The sequence below is a fragment of the Enhydra lutris genome, unplaced genomic scaffold (assembly GCF_002288905.1).
Source record: "Enhydra lutris kenyoni isolate GAN:26980312 unplaced genomic scaffold, ASM228890v2 scaffoldscaffold31, whole genome shotgun sequence".
Taxonomy (NCBI): domain Eukaryota; kingdom Metazoa; phylum Chordata; class Mammalia; order Carnivora; family Mustelidae; genus Enhydra; species Enhydra lutris.
In genome coordinates this window covers 17024895-17045168 of record NW_019154115.1, presented here as the reverse complement: position 1 = coordinate 17045168, position 20274 = coordinate 17024895, and the positions used below count along the sequence as shown (strand labels likewise).

Sequence of the window (20274 nt, the reverse complement as noted above, 5' to 3'; positions counted from 1 at the left end):
GAAGGCTGGTTACGGGAGTGGCCGCTCTGCATGCTGGGGTTTGTAGTCTCCTCAGAGACCCAATCCGCGTGCTCTTCGGGGCGGTGCCGCCTTCCGGGATCCTCTTCCTGTTGGTGGGCCCTGGCGAGGTGGGGAGCCAATGGGGCCACAGAAACGTGGCAGCCACCCACGAGCCCGCGTCTTGGCCGGCCCTGCTGGCGAGCCGGGCCGCGCCCCCCGCAAGGCCCTACTATCCGGCGCCAATCCAGAGGGGGAAAATAGGGACGACCTCCCGCCAGGAGACTGGCAGGAGCCCCGGTTTCCCCCCTCAGTCGCTCTCGGTGGTGGCGCCGGTGCTCTCGCCGACGCATCCCCACCCTCTTCCGGCCCTCGGCTGCCGGGGCCGCGCTCTCTTTGCCGGTGGATGCTGCGCCTCTCTGAGCGGAACATGAAGGTCCTCTTTGCCGCCGCCCTCATCGTGGGGTCCGTCTTCTTCCTGCTGTTGCCAGGACCCTCCACGGCCGACGAGAAGAAGAAGGGGCCCAAAGTCACCGTCAAGGTCCGTCCTCCCCTCTTCTGACCTGCCTGGCGAAGCCCACCCCCCGTCGCCGGCGTTCTGGCCCCGCAGCCGCAAGTCACCGGTGTCCGAGGCATATAAGCTCCCGGAGCTCAGGCTTGGGCGTCCTTGGCTTTGGCTCAGGCCCTGCCTAGGTTCCCGGCTGTGGTCTCGTGGCGTCCGGGCTTTTCTGCTCCTTCAGACCAGAGACTGCCCGGCCCTCCCCGACACCCCAGCCCCTGCTTTGACCCAGGAGTGGGCGCCCGGCATGTGCAGCCGGGGCTGACACTGTCAGCCTGAGAGCAGTTTTTGCGAATACCGTTCGGCGCTGGGAAAATAGTCAAGGATCACGTCTGGCCAACTGTGAATCCTTTTCTTTACTCAGGCCAGATGTTACCCACTTGGAATTACGAAGCACAGCAGTCTCGTTCAGGCTTGCATGATGCTAAGTTAAATTCCCCTCTTACGGTTTTTTGATGATCATTTCTAGAATCTGCGCTCATTTATGTAGACTAAAGGTTGTTTGCTACCCTATGGTCTAAAGGGAGTGCAAACAGACATTTTCTGGGAGAAGTGTCTGGAGCCTTCATTACATTCTCATAGGGTTTTTGTTACCACCGTAATCCGGTTCAGAACCACTGTTCTCAAGATAGGGCTCTTTTCTGTACGACCTTCATGGTAGCTTCTTGGGCCCTGGCTTCTCTGGCAAGACCCCTTCAAAAAGGCTGAGTTTGAAATGGTCTTCTTCCTCAGGTGTACTTTGATCTGCGAATTGGAGATGAAGATATAGGCCGGGTAGTCATTGGTCTCTTTGGAAAGACAGTTCCAAAAACAGTGGATAATTTTGTGGCCTTAGCCACGGGAGAGGTAAGTGGCTGGAACAGAGGTAGTTGAACTCAAGTGAAGTTGGCACGTAAAGTTGGCAGCGAACTGAAGTGCAGAGAGTGGCCCATCTACAGCAGTAACCCTCACCGAGTACCAGCAGCTGACTGCTGTCCTGCGGCTCTAGGAACCTGGTATTATCGTATCTTCTGGAGGTTTTAAACTAAATCCAGAAATACGGATTTTTTTTTTTTTTTTGAGAAAAAAAAATTTTTTTTAGTTTTTTTTTTTTTTTAAGATTTATTTAAGATTTATTTGTTAGAGATACAGTGAGAGAGGGAACACAAGCAGGAGGAGTGGGAGAGGGAGAAGCAGGCTCCCCATTGAGCAGGGAGCCTTATATGGGGCTTCATCCCAGGACCCTGGTATCATGACCCGAGCTGAAGGCAGATGCTTAACAACTGAGCCACCCAGGCTCCCAGACAAAAAAAAAATTTTAAGACATTGCAGTAATCAAGGAAAACATATCTGTGGAAACTAGTTTGTGGCCTGTGCACCAGAACTTTCTCTTAAGGGTAAGGGGCCCAGAGCTTCCCAGGTTTTTAAAGAAACAGGAGTGCCCTGTTTAAGAAAGTTTGTATTCCTCTTAACTCTAGAGAACAAACAGGTGGTGGGGATTAAGAATACACTTACCAAGGGGCACCTGGGTGGCTCAGTGGGTTAAGCCTCTGCCTTTAGCTCAGGTCATGATCTCAGCGTCCTGGGATTGAGCCCCATATCGGGCTCTCTGCTCAGCGGGGGGAGCCTGCTTCCCCCTCTCTCTCTGCCTGCCTCTCTGCCTACTTGTGATCACACGCTCTCTCTCTGTCAAATAAATAAATAAAAATCTTAGAAAAGAAAAAAAGACTGCTGCAAAATATTTAAAAAAAAGTACATTTACCAGGATGAGCACTGAGTGATGTATAGCATTGTTAGTCACTGTATTGTACGCCTGAAACTAATATAATGGGGTATCTTAATATACTGGAATCAGAATAAAAAATTACCAAAAAAATGTCTGTATTCCAACCCTTCAGTGACTCAGCAGGTAACTGTTGTTTTTTGGCCCATCTTGCATCTGTTCCTAAGATTAGAGGAAAATGAGGGGGGAAAGGTGGAGACGACATGTGAAGTAGAATTATATAAAGGCTGAGGAGTGTGCAGTCTTAGCCTCTCCTGGATCTGTGTGCTGTGTGCCTGGCCTGTTGGTCACTGCTCACTTGGCACGTTGAGTGATGAATCTGGTCAGTGGTGTCTCTTTTGGGAGGTGGAGCTGTGGGCTGGGTTCATGGAGGGTCTAGTATCTGCCTGCTGTCACATGCCACCTCTCACCTTCTCCTTCCCTTTTTTAGAAAGGATTTGGCTACAAAAACAGCAAATTCCATCGTGTAATCAAGGACTTCATGATCCAGGGTGGAGACTTTACCCGGGGAGATGGCACTGGAGGTAACCTCGGGCCCTCTGGGCACCAGGCTCTCTTGGTGCAGCCTTTAAGCTGGGAGGGCTGGATTGTGCTGGGCAGACGAGCCTCCTCCTCTCCCAGCTCCAGAAGCAGGACTAGCACCCGCATGGGGACCAGCTGTGGCCTTCTTTGTACAGGGACCCCAGGACAAAGGGGAGGAGAAGGGTGGGGGGGTCGTGTGGCTCTCACCCCTGCCGGTCAGGGCCCACAGCCTTGGTGACTTAATTCTTGAGGTACCCCCCGGGGGTGGGGAGCAAAGTGAAACACGTGGGTCAGTGACTCTAGGTCAGGCTCTTGCTGGGTTGTTCACCGTCTAGGTGGGAGGAGCCAGGGGAACAGGACATGGAAGCTATGGAACAGTACGGAATGTGAGTGATGGCCATCGGCAACAGTGCCTGAGACGGAGCAGACGCCATACAAAGCACTGTATGCTTGGGGTCAGACACATTTGGGTGAGGTCTGCCGTCCTCGTGCTTTGTGACCTCAGGCAAGTGAGTCCTCTGAGCTTCACCTTCCTCTTGTGTAGAGTGGGAAGAGCTGGGGTGCTGCAGGGTAGCTGCCTGGCACGTGGTAAGTCAGCCACTGCTAGGTGCTGGCAAGCAGAAGAGTCGCTCCGGCCAAGCTGGTCAGTAGTGTCCTCTTGCTTGTGAGGGAGTATCTGGGCAGGGTCCTGGACGGGGAGAACTTGGACAAAGAGGCGGGGCTAAGATGAACCCACTGCTGTTCTGTGCAGGAGCTTGGCTGAAGGTAGGGTTCGGAGATGGAGAGCACGCATCACATGGGGAGCCCATGCTGGACTGTGGCCAGGCCCGGGAGCCTGGCCTTGTCCTCTGTGGAGGGAGGATCCACGGAGAGCTTGAACAGGAGGAAGACCTAGGCGCAAAGGAGTTTGAGGGAGGATAATGGGGCTGTGTTTCTGTGTGTAAACTGCTCGTGACTATTCTCCGGCGTACACCGTTCCCACTCTGAGCATTAGTCACTACTGCAGTGGGGGTGGCAGGAGAGGAAGGACGAGTAGATAATGCAGGTGGGAGCTGCATGGACAGTGGGCAAAGGAAAAGTTGTCAAAAGAATAACTGAAGTCTGGAGGGAAAAATGATGAAATATATTGAGTTTAAAACGAAGAGTTCTTCCATAGGAGTTAGGAAAGTGATCAGAGCCATGGAGGGAGCTGTGGGGGGTTTCTGGCAGAAACCCTGCAGGTGCCAGAGATTTACAAGGAAGACTCTCATGGAGAGGAGACTCTGAGCCAGCACTTGACCCAGGAGTTGCCACAAATAGGTACAGGTTTTGTACATGAGTTTGAAAGATGTTGGGTAAAACAAAATGAAGCTCGTTACTGGGTTTTTCCAGGACCTATAGTCACTAATGCACACTGTGAATCTCCCAAGAGGAGACAGGGAGAAAGTAGGGGGCAGGATTTCTCCTGAAAGCAGCTCTGGGAACTTAGGTATGAGGATTTCTGAAATGGTGTCAGGGTCTGCCCAGCTCCCTTCGTCATGTACCTGGGCCTCAGATCCTTTGTGGATAGACACACTATACACATCAACATCCAGCTTTTATTTTGTGTTCAGTGGTAAGAGGCACTTGATTATCCAGAACCCAAGTGGCAGCCCCTCCCCACTCATCTCAGTTATCTTCTGTGTTCAGAGAAAGAAAAGCTGATCAGCCACAGCTGTCCTTTTCTTTGCTTCTGCAAAGCACCTCTCTATACCAGAGTACTTCACAGTTCCTGTGGCAGACCTCTCCGGCCATAGCCAAGAGTAGCTGTTGATCTTTGCCTTATTTAAAAGCCACTCAGTTATGTTCTCAAAGTAGCCAATGGAATAAGCTGTTCACTAAATCAATCTGGCCTCATGCCCCACTTGGTCTGTCGGCATGGTTTGGCTCTGAGACCAGAGGGAAGGAAGTGAACAGCTTTTATGTCCTTATAATCCACTGGAGCCTGGCCTGACCAAAAACAGGTTGAGTCCCTGGAATCCTCACCCCAAAGATGTGCTTGATTTGGGCCAGCTCAGCTCCTTGCTCTACTCTTTCTTCCCAGGAAAGAGCATCTATGGTGAACGCTTCCCCGATGAGAACTTCAAGCTGAAACACTACGGGCCTGGCTGGGTGAGCATGGCCAATGCAGGCAAAGACACCAATGGCTCCCAATTCTTTATCACAACGGTTAAGACAGCCTGGCTAGATGGCAAGCACGTGGTGTTTGGCAAAGTTCTGGAAGGCATGGTGAGTTTGGGGGGCAGGGGCTAAACCTGGGTGGCCTTCCACAGGAAATAGATATCCACAGGCAGGGACACCATGTAGTTTATCCCTTTCCCAGTAGGGACCCATAAATTGCCAATGGTCCTATGTCCAAATCTGGAGGGAATCAGGAACTACCCTATGTGTCTCTGCCCCCAAGTTCTCAAATTTTTGTGGCCTGCACAGGACAGGAGCCTCTATTTCACTTGCTCAGTGAGAGGCTGGCACTACCCTCTGTTGTGCAGAATCCAGCCAAACACACTGTCATCCCGGAGGGGCCACTGGGTACCCACTCCCCAGCCACCCTCCTCCTCTTCTCCCTTAGCTCTGCCCCCGCTGCAGAGGATCAAAACTACTGCCTCATGTTACAGCTAGGCTCTCCCCGGCCAGGATTCCATTACGATTTGGGGGGCCCCAAGGTTTGCCTGCTCTTTGTCCCATGGGGGCAGATTTTCCCAGCCAGATTCTGGGGCTTTTCTCCTTTGAGGGGTGGACCTCCTGACTCAGCTCTGCTCTACCTTCCCAGGAGGTAGTACGGAAGGTGGAGAGCACCAAGACCGACAGTCGGGACAAGCCCCTGAAGGATGTGATGATTGCAGACTGTGGCAAGATCGAGGTGGAGAAGCCCTTCGCCATCGCCAAGGAGTAGGGCCCCCGGGACCTCTTCCCTTTGAGCCACCATCTGTGCAGCCCTGTTGCCTTCCCCTGGGTAGAGACGGGCTGCCACAGGGTTCCGTGCTGCACTGGCCCCAGTGCTGGCCTCTGACAGAGTGGACCCCTCCCTGCACATTCCGCAGGCCTACTACCGGCCTGGTTTTGTAACAAAGTCCTACCAATGCTGAACAATTAAAAAAAAATGGTTTTTTTTTTATAATCACTGTGTGGGCTGGATTCTTGGGCCTGCGACAGCTGCTGAAGTCCCTGTCCCAGAATGTCTGGGATCCTGTGGCAGGGGGTGCTGTCCCCTGTTCGGGGGCTCTGGTCTGAACCCTCCTTCCCCGATAACTACTCACAAATAGCAACCAGAAACTTTTTGCTCCTTGCTTCTAACCTTTGCCACTAAGGTGCCACTTTTTGTCCCCTGCCCTCTCCTGGTATAAGGGAAGAAATACACCTCTTCCTTTTCATTGCCTGCCTCTAAATGGACTTCTCCCTTTATTCCTTATTCCCTGTTGTCCCTGCCCTGACACCTAGGGTGGGTAAGTCCTGGGTCTGGGCCAGGGGGGGCCCCGCCTCCTCTGAGAAGGGGGCACATACACTGAGGCATGTGCCTGTCCTGGCAGGTGGCCCATAGGCCTCTGGGCTGGTCAGGGCATCGTTGGCAAAGGAGCAGGATGACAAGATGCCTCTGGCTGAGCTTCAGCTGGCCTGTTGCTGAAGCCATAGAGGCCCTGGAGTACGCCATTCACCACCACGTTGGGCAGAGGCTCTGTGGGACAGAAAGAAAATAGGAGCAAGGGGACTGGAAGGGAAGAAAAGATGGAGGGCTGGCCTGGCCTCAGGTCTGTAGTTACGTGAGCTCCTGAACCCATAGGCTCAGCCCCCTCCTCAGGAATAGAGGTCCCTGCCAAGGCCCTAGAAAAGCTGGCCAGCCCAAATGAGGCCTTGGCATGTCCTGCTTACATTCTGTTCACATTAGCTTGGTAAAGCCAGGCTGGTGAGGAATGGAGACCAGGAGTGCCAAGTTTATCTCCCCACGTCTGCTTTCTGAAGGAAAACAAAGCAGGCCACAGCAGCAGCAAGACAGGTATGGCCCCAAAGGCAGGCAGTAGGCCCAAGATGCTGCCTTGAAGTCCTGAGCTGAAAATGGCAGGTTCACCCTGGATTCCCATCCTGGCATCTAGGCCCTACAAGCAGATTATAGGTCTGAGCCCCCACCCCTCACCTGAGGATGGGCTGCAAATGTAGGGATCCGTGTAGAAGCTGATGACAGGCCGGTGGTGCAGCTGGGAGCTAGTAGGGAAGAGTCCAGAACAGTGAGGGAGAGGCAGGGGAGAGACTAGGGATCCCAAAAGGAAAAGGTGGGTTGTAAGTGGGCTCAGGAGGCACCAACAGAAACCAGGATGGTGTTTGGGGGCGGGGGGGTGGGGTGGGGTGGAGGGGAGTCCGCAGTTGGGGAGATAGGCCCGACAGCCTCAGGCCGCCTCCTGGCGCACGGCCACTAGGGGGCGGCAGGGGCTTGGACTTGCCTGCTGTCATTCGGCAGGAACTCCCCCAGGGCTCTGAAAAGAGGAGACGCACTGTGAACTGCGGTGGGTGGGGGGGTAGGGGGGGAGGCAGGCGCGCGCGTGAGGAAGGGGTGGAGACACGCAAGCCCAGCACTTCGCCTCCCAGGGGACCACTGCTTCTATTTGTAACAAGCTCAGTTCCGGAGGTGGCTGGGGCAACCAAGACTGTCCAGAAAATAGCCGCTCTATCCCCGCCCCCCCGCCGCCCCGCCGCCGCCGCCAAGAAAGCTAATGAGGGAGGTCGCGTCTCAAAGAAGAAACAGGCCCATGCCTGACAGCTCTAAGAAGAAAAAGGACTTGGCCTCTATAACCTTTCCTCAAAGATAAATAATAAGGCGCGCCTGGGTGGCTCAGTTGGTTAAGCAACTGCCTTTGGTTGGGGTCAGGATCCCTGCCTTCAAGTGGGGCTTCCAGCTCCCATCTCTCCCTCTGACCTCCCCTCTCATACTCTCTCTCAAATAAACGATCTAAAAATAATAAATAAGTAAAACCTTTCCTCACCTGCTTGCTGCAAAGAGACCCTGTGCCCCCAGCACTGGGGCCCCTCTCTCTTGCCTGGCCATGGTCCCCAGAGGCACTCACCCCCAGCTGCTGGCCTTTGAGTCTGCGGGGAAGTGCCGAAGATTCAGGAATTCCAGTAACTCCTTGGGCACATCCTGGTTCAGGTACAGGACACCCTGGAGGGATCAGAGGGAACCTGTAATCAGACCCTGCTGTGTAACATACAGAGCCCAGTGCAAAATGGAGGGGGTGGGGGTTCTAAAATGACCAAGAATTTCAAGAACGAGCAGAGCATTAAACCAAGCTTGGGTACCTTTTGAGCACTGGGCCTTGGGTGACTCCATGGGTCCTAAGCCCAGGAAGCCAACGTGGCCTGGAATCTGACATCACTGTGTGGGGAAGAGGGAGAAGGGTCCCCACCCAAATCCTCAGTATTAACCCTGGAGGAAAGCAAGAACTAGCTTTCATTGAGCAGAAACCACCCGCCTCTGTGTTACCTCATCCTGTTCTCTCAACACAGAGAGAGCTGTTTGGACCCATGACTGTTCAGAAAATTGAGGCTTGGGGTCGTATACAGCATGCTGGAGAGTGGGTCCCCTTCACTCCCTGTACCCGCACACCACCCCCCCACCCCGGTCCACACCACTGGTCCAGCGGGCTGGGGGTTAACAGAGAGAGCCCCCTGCACACCTGGATATAGGCCTCCAAGCCCTGCCGCCGCTGCTCCAATCCTCTGCTCCTCCAGTTAGGCAGGCGTTTTGAGGGGAAGTCGGGCACTTTGTACAGTTTCTTGATCTGCCAGGAGGTTACCGCGGTGCCATCACAGCATTCTGCTTGAGCCCTCAAGCTCACTGCGCCCAGGAGTCTCCCCCGGTCCTCCCAGCCCCCACTTTCAGACTTCAGGCTCTACCCCGGGGCAGACCGTAGTGAGTGATGGTTGGGACAGGACCCAGTCTTCCCCCATTCCCCCCCCCCCCAAACGCCCGAGGGATGGCCCGCCACGCGATTGGCATTGACGGTACAAGTTGGGCCCTGCCCCTCTGCGTCCACTCCGAGGCCCGAAGGGAGGTCTGTGCCCAGGACCTGAGGGAGCGGGGCGGTAACGGGGGTGGCAGAGGCTGGGGCCGCAGTTCGTCCGCCCGTCTCCCAGGAGCTGGATAGGAGCCGGGCCGGGGTCGGTCGGTCGGCGGCGCAACCTCACCCGCTTGTGCAGCGCGTGGAACTCGCTGTAGCGCCTCTGCACGATGTGCCTGCGCCCGCGGCACAGCACTTCCACTCGGAACACCTGGCGGGCGCGGGCGGGCGGCCAGGTGCGCGTGAGGCCCAGCGGGAGGGCTCAACAGGACCTGCGGCCGCAACTCACCCACCCTCCCGCGCTCAAAGGCACAAAGCTGCCTGGGAGCCCCGCCAATCTCCGGGGACCCTCCCACGCTGCCCACACACTTGGGGAGATGGGGAGAATGCACCCGCCCCTCTGCTACGTGCAGTCCCCCGTGAACCCGGACCGTCGTCCACGGAGCTACCAAATCCAAGCGGCCCGAGACCCTCGGCTGGCGGTCTCTGGACCGCCTGACCCGCCGCGCTCGGATGCTCCAGCCCCGGCGCGGGATCCCCACTACGCGTGCCGCGGGGAAATGCCGCGGGTCCCATGCCCCTTCCCAGCCAGTGTCCCTGCTCACCATGTGGCCTTTCTCTGGGCTCTGCCTGGGATCCTCGGGTCCCACCGACGGGATGTGAACTTCCAGCATCCGCACCCCGGCTCCAGCCCCTCCGAGCGGGAAGCAGCAAGCAAGACCTCTCCCAGCTCACACCGCAGACCCCAGCGGGCCTGACCTGGGCCCGCCCCCTCGGTCAGGCCCCGCCTCAAATTGGCCCCGCCCCGGGCGTTCCCTCGCGCTGCCGGGTCCTGCGAGGGGCCGATTAGGCACCGCGCGTAGAAGGCGGGGAACAAGCACCGCCCCCTGAGCCTAGTGGGCCGCAGGTGGGGACCCTTCGTCGGACAATTATCAGTTGTCAATATTTACTGAGTAGCCGCTGATTGCCAGGAATTCTGATGAGCCAAAATTTCATCTGTTCTTTATTGAGCGCCTAGTAACGACTAGGGTCTGTGGGCGCTGGACAGGGAGGGATGCAAGGCCCAAACCTTGGCGCCTACCTTGGGGGCCAATCAAGGATGTTTTTTGCGTCCTCACACCCATTCCCGGGACCAGGCTGCCCCTCATCCCCTTCCCACCACTTTTCACCTGGACCCTGGGAACAAGACCTCACCTGGGAAGGCTTGGACAATCTGGCTTTGATGTCTGCCTCTCCCAGCATCCATGAGCCCTTACATTCATTTATTTTTTTCATCCATTCATTTATCTTTCAACCCCAATCTGCTTCAGGTCCAATTTGCCGGGAAGAAGCAGTTTAGGGCCCTGGGCTCTGCTTTGGGGGACAGATAGCTTGGCTTTCCTGAACTGTGTAGACCTGTTCTCATCTACAAAATTGGGATTATAGGGCTCCCTCAGGAGAGTGTATAAAAACTTAGATGATCCCTGTTAAGCCCTCAGCAGAGCAGGTGTTGAGAAGATGGCAGCTTGTGGGCTTGTCCTGGAGGCAGAGGTGGGTGGTGTCGTTGTACAGGGCAACAGACAGGGAAGAGGGACTGTGGGAGAGAGCACTAGGCTGTTCTTGCTCACCCCCTCAGACAAGGCCTTCCTGGGTATGGGGCAGGATTTAATCCAGAAATCTCTCACCCTTGGGCTAAAAAGGGCCTTTGCTCCCCCACGGAGCGCCGTACACTTCAGCCCTAAGGGAGCTGTCCCATTCAGCAGAGTCCCATTCAGGACTCCTCTGACTTCTCCCAACAAAGGTCTGGGCAGGCTGGAGGACTTGTGGTGGGCAGGAGGAAGCAAGAGCACCTGTCTTAGGGGTGGAGGCTGGTGATTGGGAGACCACTGACTCACTTCCTCCCCTGCTAGTGCAGAGGGGCATCTGAGCTGGAGCAGAAAGTCTCCCCCCACCCCCCACCCTCAGCTCTGCTCTCAGAGAGGGGCTGAGAGGATGACCCCAAAGGGAGCAAGCAGGTCTCACCAATATTATGTACCACACGTTCTTCCCCCAAATTCCATCACACAAGAGCCCCAGAATCAGGAAGCTGAAACTTCCCGCAAGGGAAATGACCCATTATGAACAGAAGTGGTGGGGTTTCATTTCTTCCCTTGCACTTTGGAGCGCCATCACTCAAAGACCTGTTCTCTGTGTCTACTTACCAGGGAATCCTCTCCCAGGACCCTAGGACCTCTAAACTTCTTGGTCACCTGTCCTAATGACCGCCCTCTGTCTCTGATCCTACCACCCAGAAAACAGCTACATTTCCTAATGGACCTCCCTGTTTTTCCTTGCCTCCCTTTCTCATATAAGGTCCATTCTCTAATTAGAACAAACCACCATCAAGGCATTGTTTCAAGCCTTCAGAAGGCTTCCCGTTATACTGAGAACAAAACCCACCCTCCCTACCACAGTCTACAGAGTTCTCAGTGACCCAGCCCTGCCTCCATCTCTCATCTCATTTCCTCTCCTTCCTCTTCATGTACCAGCTCCAGCCACAGTGACCTTCTAGTTCTTCAAACCCAACAAGCTCTTTCCTGCCTCAGGGCCTTTGCGCTTGCTGTTTTCTCTCCCTGGAACACTCTTCCCTGACTCCTTACCTACCTGGTGGGCTTAGCCTAAAAACTGCAATTCTTAGCCTTAAACCTCCTCAAAGAGACCTTCCTTCCTGACCACTTACCTGACCACTATCCTATCACCCTGTCTTCCATTATATAATGTTTGGTTTTTGTGTGCCTCCCTGGTTCTCCCGACTTTGCCCCAGGCTTTCATTGTCATCGGGCCAGGGACCTGGTCTTGTCAGAGTTTGCTGCCATGGTGCCAAGAATGTGAGATACTCAAAAAACATTTGTGGGTTGAAAGCCTCCATGAGGGGCGCCTGGGTGGCTCAGTGGGTTAAAGCCTCTGCCTTCGGCTCAGGTCATGATCCCAGGGTCCTGGGATCGAGTCCCGCATCGGGCTCTCTGCTCAGCAGGGAGCCTGCTTCCCCCTCTCTCTCTGCCTGCCTCTCTGTCTACTTGTGATCTCTGTCTGCCAAATAAATAAATAAAATCTTAAAAAAAAAAAAAAAAGAAAGAAAGAAAGCCTCCATGAATGAATGGAGAAGAGGATGTTGGGAAGAGGCTGGGAGCAGAGGGAAGGCCTGGGAGAGAGGCAGGAGGGAGGAGTTAGAGGAAGGCCTGGGGGGTTACCTTCAGAGCTGGACACCTCTCTCTCCCCCCGCAGATTGTCATCCACCTTATTTATTTGCTTAATTTTCAGGTGTTCCTGAGAAACCTCAGATTGATGAAGTTTCATCACCAGTTTACAGGGAGATTAGTTAGAGGCAACTGACTTGTAAAACATCTGGTAGTAAACCGGCAGCTCCTAATTCCACCGTGTTCCATACATGAGTGAAGATCCAGATGAATAAAGACAAGATCTTTGGCCTGGAGATATTTTAGGATGTCTCTGGAGAGATCAGTTCTGGAGAATATTTTCCTGTAAAGAAGCATACATGACATACTGTGGAAAAGCTTATTTTCTGTAGACTTTAAGCACAGGCCAGCTCGGTAGATGAGCACGGAGCTAAGTTCCTCACACTCTATGAGGGGTGTGTGGACCTTCAAAGTGGCTGCTGTTTTTAGAATGAGTTTAACTGCACCAGCATCTTTGTCTTTTCTCCATCACTCTTTAACACATGAATTTCATTTCCAAGTTTCTGGGAGAAAGGGGCTTAAAAACCCTGGTTTCTTGGCCCCAGTATTTCCAGATCAGATCACAGAGCAGTGGTTCTCAGGCCTCCAAAGGCAGCATCAGCATCATCACCTACAAGGCCTGTTGAATCGCAAAGAGGGCTCTGAGCCCAGTTTTCTGAGATCGTGGGCGGTTCCCACAACTGCCCGGAGCGCTGCGGCTGCTCCTGGGTTGGCGGCCACGTTGTAGGCACCAGTCTCTTGCCTCCCACACCGGGCCCCTGGGGAGGAGGGTCACCGCCAAGCAGGAGGCAGCGAGGGCCCCGGGCACAAGCGTCCCCTCCCCGGCCCCTTCTGGGGACGGCGCAGGTGGGCTGTACCGCAGCTGCCGCCCCGGCGGGGCCCTGGCTCTCCGCGGCCCTCCGCAGCCGGTACACAAAGCCCCTTTCACGGATCCGGCTTCTGCAGAGCCGCTGCTGCTCAGGAGCTGGCTAAACCCTTTAAGAAAACAAACAGCTCCTGGGCTGGTGGGCGCCGCAGGGCACAGAGGCTGGATTCTTCCCTCCAGGCGGCCGGAGGAGGCAGACTAGCCCGAGGGGGCCCAGGCCCCACAACCCGGGCCGCCAGATCGCTTCACCCCGGAGGTTCTGGTCACCTGGACAAGCTCAGACAGCTCCCTGCCTCAAGGTCCTTATCTGCACTGCGAAGCGTTGGGTGTGGGCTGAAAGACACCGTGCTTCCAAAACATTTAGCTGGGGCCTGGCACATAGTAAATTAATGTTAGCTCTTATTATTTACTGAATTATACGAATTTGCTGTTTTTGTAGGTTACAACATTAGGATACGGGCAATTACATAGGGTTCATCCTAATACATTGCTGATTCAACTTTGAAACAACACAAATAAGCTTTACTCTTCCTCTTTCAGTATCCTGAGATTGCAAGGTTAAGTTAAAAAATGAGTTTTTAACTACTCAGTGATCAGAATTTTCCTGATTTGGGGGCGCCTGGGTGGCTCAGTCAGTTAAGCGTCTGCCTTCAACTCAGATCAAGATCCCAGCGTCCTGGGATGCAGCCCTGTATATCAGGGCTCCCTGCTCAGTGGGGAGTCGGCTTCTCCATCTCTCTCTGCTCCTCCCCCTGCTTGTGCTCTCTGTCAAATAAATAATAAAATCTTAAAAAAAAAATTCCTGATTTTTGCTGATATTGTACAACCAAAAAACGGCAGAATAAATTGGGAGCAGAGTTTGATGTAAAAATCAGCAACGATCCCATTCATCCTTGTGGCCTCCCAGTTCTTACTAATTGCCTTTCTAACAGGTACATTTTTTTTTCTTAAAGAATTATTTTAAGATTTTATTTATTTGAGAGAGAGAAAGAGAGAGAACATGAGTGGAGTCAGAGGGAGAGGGAGAAGAAGACTCCCACCCAAGCAGAGGCCCGATGGAGCTCGGGCCGGGGTGGTGTTGGATCCCAGGACTCTGGGATGATGGTCTGAGCCTGTCAGATGCTTAACCGACTGAGCCACCCAGGCACCCCCTAATGGGTACATCTTTAATAAAACAAAACACCATACCTTTATGTTTTGCATACTGGACTTTGGTGTAGATGTCTAAAAAAATAGTAGTGCTGCTGAAACATCTTAAATTATAGAGGAGTCTAAACTCTCCGTTTTACAGGTGAGGAAATGGAGGTGTGAGGAAGGGGAAGCCAGCCCTGGAATTGGTTGTGTTAGGAGAGCACCTTTCACCAGCGAGCATGTCCTGCCACAGCCCCGAAAGCAAAGTTTGACTGAGGGTAGCTGCTTCTCGGGGGACACAAAGGCTCTAGCCCTGGGGTTCCAACCAACAGTGTCACTACTAGGCATCCCTTTCCCCTGTCCAGATGACAAGGACAGCTCAGTTGCATCAGACACCACCCAGGTTTGGAGGGGACACTGGCAGAGGCCTCGAAGGCCGCACAGCTTCCCAGGGAGATTGTTCTGGTGCTACAACAACTCCCAACACCCCTTACTTAGAATGATTATGTCAGGGGACCAACCAGTTGGCCCCTCTGGTGTGCCCAGTGCTCAGGTTCCAGAATGAAGATGGGCTCAGGAATTCTCAGGTCATAGGGGTTTCTTGTGAAGAGTTGTGGGTCCAAGCACTGAGGCCAAGAGGAAAGCCAGACCAAAGGCTGGGAGGGACCGCAGCCCGAGGCCCTGAGGTCTGGGACTGAGATGCTCTCACCTTCCACTCTAGCTCTGGGTGCTGTCTGTGGTTTCTCAGCAAGTGGAGGTTTTCGTCTCTGCTACTAATGGTCCCCGGGGTACTCACCCAAGCTGCTGCCCTGTGTTCCAGCTTCTGCTCCTGCTCCCCAAATGGGCCACACGCTGTGCACGGTCTGGGGAGAGACTACCTCACAGAGGTCAGAGAAGTTCATATGCCTACAAAAGTCAGGCGGGCAACATGTCCTTAACAGGTCTATTGTGTGGCTTCCTTTGGTCTTTAAAAGAACAACTTAGTTCATTATTGTCTAGGTTCCTCCTGTCCATCCCTGCCTAGAACATGGGCGACATGGTGTGGCAGACAAGCTGAGTCAAGCAGATTGGGTTCAGGTCTTCCTTCTGAGCGTGGGGGGCGGGACGGAGGAGGGGGACATGGAGGTGGTGGTGGTGAGCCTGAGCAAGCTGCTTCCGGTCTCAAAGCCTCAGTCTTTTAATGCAGAGAGTGATGCCCATCTGGAAGTTCCTGATGCTAGATTAGAGATGTTTCAAGTGGTGGGTATTATGGAGGGCACGTATTGCATGGAGCACTGGGTGTGGTGCATAAACAATGAATGCTGGAACACTGAAAACAAATACAATATGATGAAAAAAAAAAAAAGATGTTTCAAAGCCCAAAGGCACAGAGTAGGCCTTTAACACGTGACATTTATCATCAGGCTCCACGGTGGGAAGAGATTACCCTGCCCCGACTCGGGTTCCTGCCTCCCAGGTGCCTTATCATTATTTCTGGTGAGGCTGCCAGGAGACTTGCTGGTTGGGCCCCGTGGTCACCACCGCTGCCACTCAAAATGGAAGAGGAAGAAGCTGAGAGCTCTGAAGCTAGGAGGGGGCAGTCATTTGGAAACAATGGTTACATCCCTGGAGGGAAAGGTGTCCTAACTCAGATGGGACAGTGGTTTTCTGTGGTTTTTCTGGACCCAAAGTGCATCCGATGGAGGCTGAGCAGCTGGCTCCCTCCAGGCAGCCTTGAGGGTGAGGGGTGCTTTCTGCTCCCGAGGTCTGGTCATCCCAGCCAGAGGGGCATTCCCATAATAGACAAGGACAAAGGGGAGGAATCCTGTCTAGGGCAAGCATGGGGCAGGTGGTGATTATCCCCGAGCCTGGAGGCACCCCCTCCTTAAGCACCATCCCTGCCAAACCCAAATCAGGTTAATTTCTGGGTCTCTTCAAAAACCCCAAGATCTGGACCTACAAGCTCATAAAACAATAATTGCCAGAGATGAATGGCAGCCATTGCCCCCTTAGGCTGCCTTTGTGGGTGAACATGGAGATGGGTAGGAACAACACAGTCCCATGATCTTAAGGAGTTCCGAGCCCCAGAGGCTAATGAGAACATCTCAGATTGATTAGATCTCAGATGATCTACTGCACATAAGAGTGAGAAAGAGCAGAGGTTTAAGAGGATGACAACAGGCTACAAAGGAGGTAGAGCTGCCCTTCCAGTTTGGGGGTAGAATGGCGAGTGCGTCAAGGAAAGCGTCCTGGAGAATGTACATACAAAGTAGGCTTTGAAGGATGCGCAGAGTTGTTTTCCCATAATGAAAACACTTTATTTAATTTTTATGATTATAAAAGTAATACATAGAAATTCCAAGCAACACAAAATGGTATAAAAATTTTAAATAATGCAAAATTCCATCCCGCTAGGCAACTGTAGATAACCGTTCAATCAACATCCTTCTCAAATGCATATAATTTTGTATAAAGGTAGATGATACTATACATGTAATTCTATAACCTACTTTTTTCACTTAAAAATGTTTTTCTTGTCAATGGATATAGCTATGTATCATCTCCAATGACTATATAGTATCCAAATGTACCATAATTCAGTTAATCCCTTCCTGCTGTACTTTTAGATTGATTTCGGTTTTTACAACTGTAAATAATGCTAAGATGGGCACCTTTACACAGTCATCTTCACGGACTTGGTTTCTAGATGTGTCTATGGGAATCCCCCAAGAATGTCCTGACACATTCGCCCGTGCCCTCCATCTCTACCTAATTATACTCCCATTCAGACAGGTGTAATTCTGAGACTGAAGAGAGGGATGGGAGCGGAGACAGGAGACAGGGGGCATCGGGTACAAAGCCCACCATTAATAAAAGGCTCCTGGGGCTGCATGCAAGTGCCAAAGGAAAGAGCTTGTTTGGAGGCGGTTTCTGTGAGGTGTTGGTATTGTTGTGAAGCACTAGGAGATAAACAGGAAAGGTGAGCGGTGGCCTCTCACGGAAGGCTGTGAATGCCAGGTGGGAGAACCCGCAGTTTGGAGATGACTCAACATTCAGCTATTTGGGACCTATTTTGAGCCCAAATCTTTGCTGGGGACCATGGAATTACAAAGACTTACCACTTCAGAGAGCGGACTATTTGGCAGAGAAAGCCATCATCAACCACACATCCGGCGTCGTAAGACACTGGCAGATGACATACACACTACCCCCCCCACCCCAGCCAGAAGACAGGGGTGAGTGACCTTAAACCCCTAAGGCTCAGCTCAGGCCCAACTCTCTGCAAGCGCAGAGCAGAAAATCTGAGCCAGTGTCTCCAAAGATAAAGCGTTCGGTTTAAGCGCATGCCAATTGCCGCAAAGGTCTGCCCTTCTTTGCTGTGGGAGGGATCATCCTCTTCCCTCCTGTTTCCCTAGGCTGCTGTGGGGAAATCCCACCACCTTGGGCCTGATGCCCCTCACAAGCCATGGTTTCCACTCCCATGTGGGCTCCCAGCATGTTCAGCAATGGACACTCGTTCCATCACCGTGCTCTCTCCTCCACCAGTTCCCAGTCCCACCCTTAACAGATTTTATCATCATCTCCCTGTTTTTCAACTTTGAGCTGCAAAGGCATTCTTTATGTTCTTAAGGGTTCCCAGCTACAGATGCACTCAGGATGCAAGTCTATTTAATCTTTTAAATTTTAAGTAGACTCCATGTCCAACATGGGGCTTGAACTCACAACCCTAAGGATCGCATGCTCCACCAGCTGAGCCAGCCAGGTGCCCCAGAATGCAAGTCTTCTGGAAAGAGCTCAAAGTTACAAATAGCTATGTGTGACACTATCATTCGTACTTCTCACTTATTCTATCACTATTCATATTGAATGTTGGGGTCCCTCTAGCTCAAAGTCCTCATCCTCGAGACTCTGGAGCCCAGAGATTCTTAGGGGGAATAACACAAGGAGAAATGGGGGAAATGCACACTTACCTCCACACTTCTCTAAACCACTTGACTCAAAGTAGGAAAACAAAATATCCCTATTTGAGAATGCTGTAATTATCAGGCAGATAATAATCAGGCAGGTAAATATTCAGAGATATTTACTCTCTGGCCCACTGTATCTTTCTTCCCCACACCTCCTCGCCTCCTTGAACGGCAGTGAGGCTCCCTACTTTGTGCATTTTCTCCCAGACATGGCTTTGATGGTGATTCCCTTTCTCTCTTCTGAATTTATTAACACGCTACGTGTGACCCACCTTTAAATTAAGGCTCCTTTCATGCCCTCTCTCTCCCACCTCTCAGCATGGGCCTCCCTTCCCATTCGGAGGAGCCTCTTACACTATAGGACATGGTCAGCACCTACTGTCCTCCCTGTTCTGCTCCCATCTGTTCCAAACCTACTTGGCCTCCTGTGTTACCTGTGTCATGAAGGGCTTTACCGTACCCCCAAATCCCAGTCAGAAACCTGCAGGTCTGGCTAGTACTGCCCTCCCTCAGGCCTCTCATCATCTCAGTGACCGGATGCTGGGTCCATGTCCACCTCCTGAGCCTCTCCCCAGAGCTCCAAGACCATTCCTTCTGCCCTCAGCAATCTGCTTGGTTGGGATGAGCCTGGCTGCTCCCCTTGCTTCCAGTCTCACACCTTCTAATGTGACCACGTTATCTGTTATTTCCTGCTTTAGTCCCTTCTGTGGCTCCCCACACTTCAGGATAACATTCCACGCACCTCGCAAGTCGTACTTGCAAGTCGTACCAAGTAGTGCAGCCTGCTTCCTGCTCATCACTCTCTGCAGGCTGCCCATGGACTTGACTCTGGCCATGCTGAGCCACTTGCATTTCCCTAGATGTGTCTACTTCCCACTGTCAGGAGACAGGGAGGCAGAATGGTCCCAGCAGAAGGGGCGAACACCTCTTCACCTTTAAGACACGGTTCAAGCATCCTCTTCTCTAAGATTTCTTCTTCCCGACTCCCCAGATAGAATGACTCCTTTTGTACTGTTGTGCTGGCCTTTCGGCTCAGTACGCCTAACCTGCCTTTGCAATTTCCATGTCTGCAAGCTCTATACAGAAATGCAGGGGCCCTGTCAGCCTTGGATGCCAGAGGCTGATGAGGAAGTTCTGAAATCAGAGAATCTATCCCAAGGAAATGATAAAAATAGCCTTCATCAAGATGATCATTGGATCACTGGATAACAAAGCAAGGAGAAAGTTTTAAAATTAAGTTTCTTTAGAAGAGACTTAGCAAACATAGAAAAGGGAGACTAGGATAAACCCAATGGGGCTAAACTGGAAGTATCCCTGAGAGTTCATGATTTCTAGTATCTAATTCTTTATGCCATCTCTCTCTCTCTCTCTCACTATTATTGTACATCTTTATCCTTCCTTATTTTCTTGCTCTGGCCACCAAGGGCCTAGAAGCAATTACACTGCAGGAGCAATGAGCACTCTTAGCACCTAGACCTTGGTTTCTAAATATAAGCCTCCATCAAAAGAAATCAAGACTCCATGGAGAAATGGCTGATTCCAGGGCTCGGGCAAGGAAGATACAAGAGAAGCAGAAACATTCTATGACTCTAGAAAGTAACAAAAGTGTTCAGAAATGAAGGAGACAGGTTAAAAAGGCACAGGACCCTCCCAGAAATCAGGGATGATTTGAAAATCAAAGTAAATCAAAGCAGTGGCTTGCAACTCTGAGAAAAATAGGAATCCATTCATCCATCCTGATAAACACATAGATGATTAAGTCGGGAGAAAGGATGCTTTTCTTTAGTAGAGTGCCAATCAGGAAATGCAGATTATGGACTTAGAAAAGCACAACGGGGGTGCTTGGGTGGCAGTGGGTTAAAGCCTCTGCCTTCAGCTCAGGTCAAGATCTCAGGGTCCTTGGATGGAGCCCCGCATCAGGCTCTGTGCTCAGCAGGGAGCCTGCTTCAGCCCCTCCTCTACCTACTTGTGATCTGTCAAATAAATAAATAAAATCTTTTTAAAAAATTAAAAAAAAAAAAAAAGCACAACGGACAAGGAACAAAATATTTACAGGATCTCAAAGTATCTCCTCACAAATTCCTTGTTAATTACAAAAGGGAAAATAGTTAACCAAGGGATCAGAGTTACTTCAGCTCAAAGGGACATCATATGCCAACTTAAAATTCACTGAGGATGCACCACTTCTGTGATGTTCCTGCCTGACTGCAA

The 20274-nt window shown here is 52.2% G+C and overlaps 2 protein-coding genes across 3 annotated transcripts; one reads left to right on the top strand and one right to left on the bottom strand.

Annotated features, from left to right (window-relative positions):
• Window positions 1–211: 211 nt before the first annotated feature.
• Window positions 212–5976, top strand: LOC111153252 (peptidylprolyl isomerase B). The gene is made up of 5 exons (XM_022512160.1): window positions 212–538; window positions 1289–1402; window positions 2749–2842; window positions 4903–5087; window positions 5629–5976. The coding sequence occupies exons 1-5, from the start codon at window positions 404–406 to the stop codon at window positions 5749–5751; spliced, it is 651 nt and encodes a 216-aa protein (XP_022367868.1). The 5' UTR covers window positions 212–403; the 3' UTR covers window positions 5752–5976.
• A 58-nt stretch (window positions 5977–6034) lies between these two features.
• Window positions 6035–9632, bottom strand: LOC111153253 (sorting nexin 22). 2 transcript variants are annotated; one of them, XM_022512161.1, is made up of 7 exons: window positions 9511–9632; window positions 9033–9116; window positions 8522–8626; window positions 7913–8007; window positions 7292–7324; window positions 6988–7055; window positions 6035–6531 (listed from the first exon to the last, which is right to left on the bottom strand). In XM_022512161.1, exons 1-7 carry the CDS (start codon window positions 9577–9579, stop codon window positions 6410–6412), a joined length of 576 nt encoding a protein of 191 aa, XP_022367869.1. In that variant the 5' UTR covers window positions 9580–9632; the 3' UTR covers window positions 6035–6409. The 2 variants fall into 2 exon arrangements, with proteins under 2 accessions (XP_022367869.1, XP_022367870.1); XM_022512162.1 differs by lacking the exon at window positions 9033–9116.
• Window positions 9633–20274: the final 10642 nt, after the last annotated feature.

Excerpts from the sequence above, each read along its gene's own strand:
- LOC111153252 (XM_022512160.1), top strand. The coding sequence starts at position 404 with ATGCTGCGCCTCTCTGAGCGGAACATGAAGGTCCTCTTTGCCGCCGCC. Across the intron at positions 1,403-2,748 it reads TGGCCTTAGCCACGGGAGAG|AAAGGATTTGGCTACAAAAA; the intron begins GTAAGTGGCTGG and ends TCCCTTTTTTAG. Across the intron at positions 5,088-5,628 it reads GCAAAGTTCTGGAAGGCATG|GAGGTAGTACGGAAGGTGGA; the intron begins GTGAGTTTGGGG and ends CTACCTTCCCAG.
- LOC111153253 (XM_022512161.1), bottom strand. The coding sequence starts at position 9,579 with ATGCTGGAAGTTCACATCCCGTCGGTGGGACCCGAGGATCCCAGGCAG. Across the intron at positions 8,008-8,521 it reads GCTTGGAGGCCTATATCCAG|GGTGTCCTGTACCTGAACCA; the intron begins GTGTGCAGGGGG and ends TGATCCCTCCAG. Across the intron at positions 7,325-7,912 it reads TCAAAGGCCAGCAGCTGGGG|AGCCCTGGGGGAGTTCCTGC; the intron begins GTGAGTGCCTCT and ends TCCTCTTTTCAG.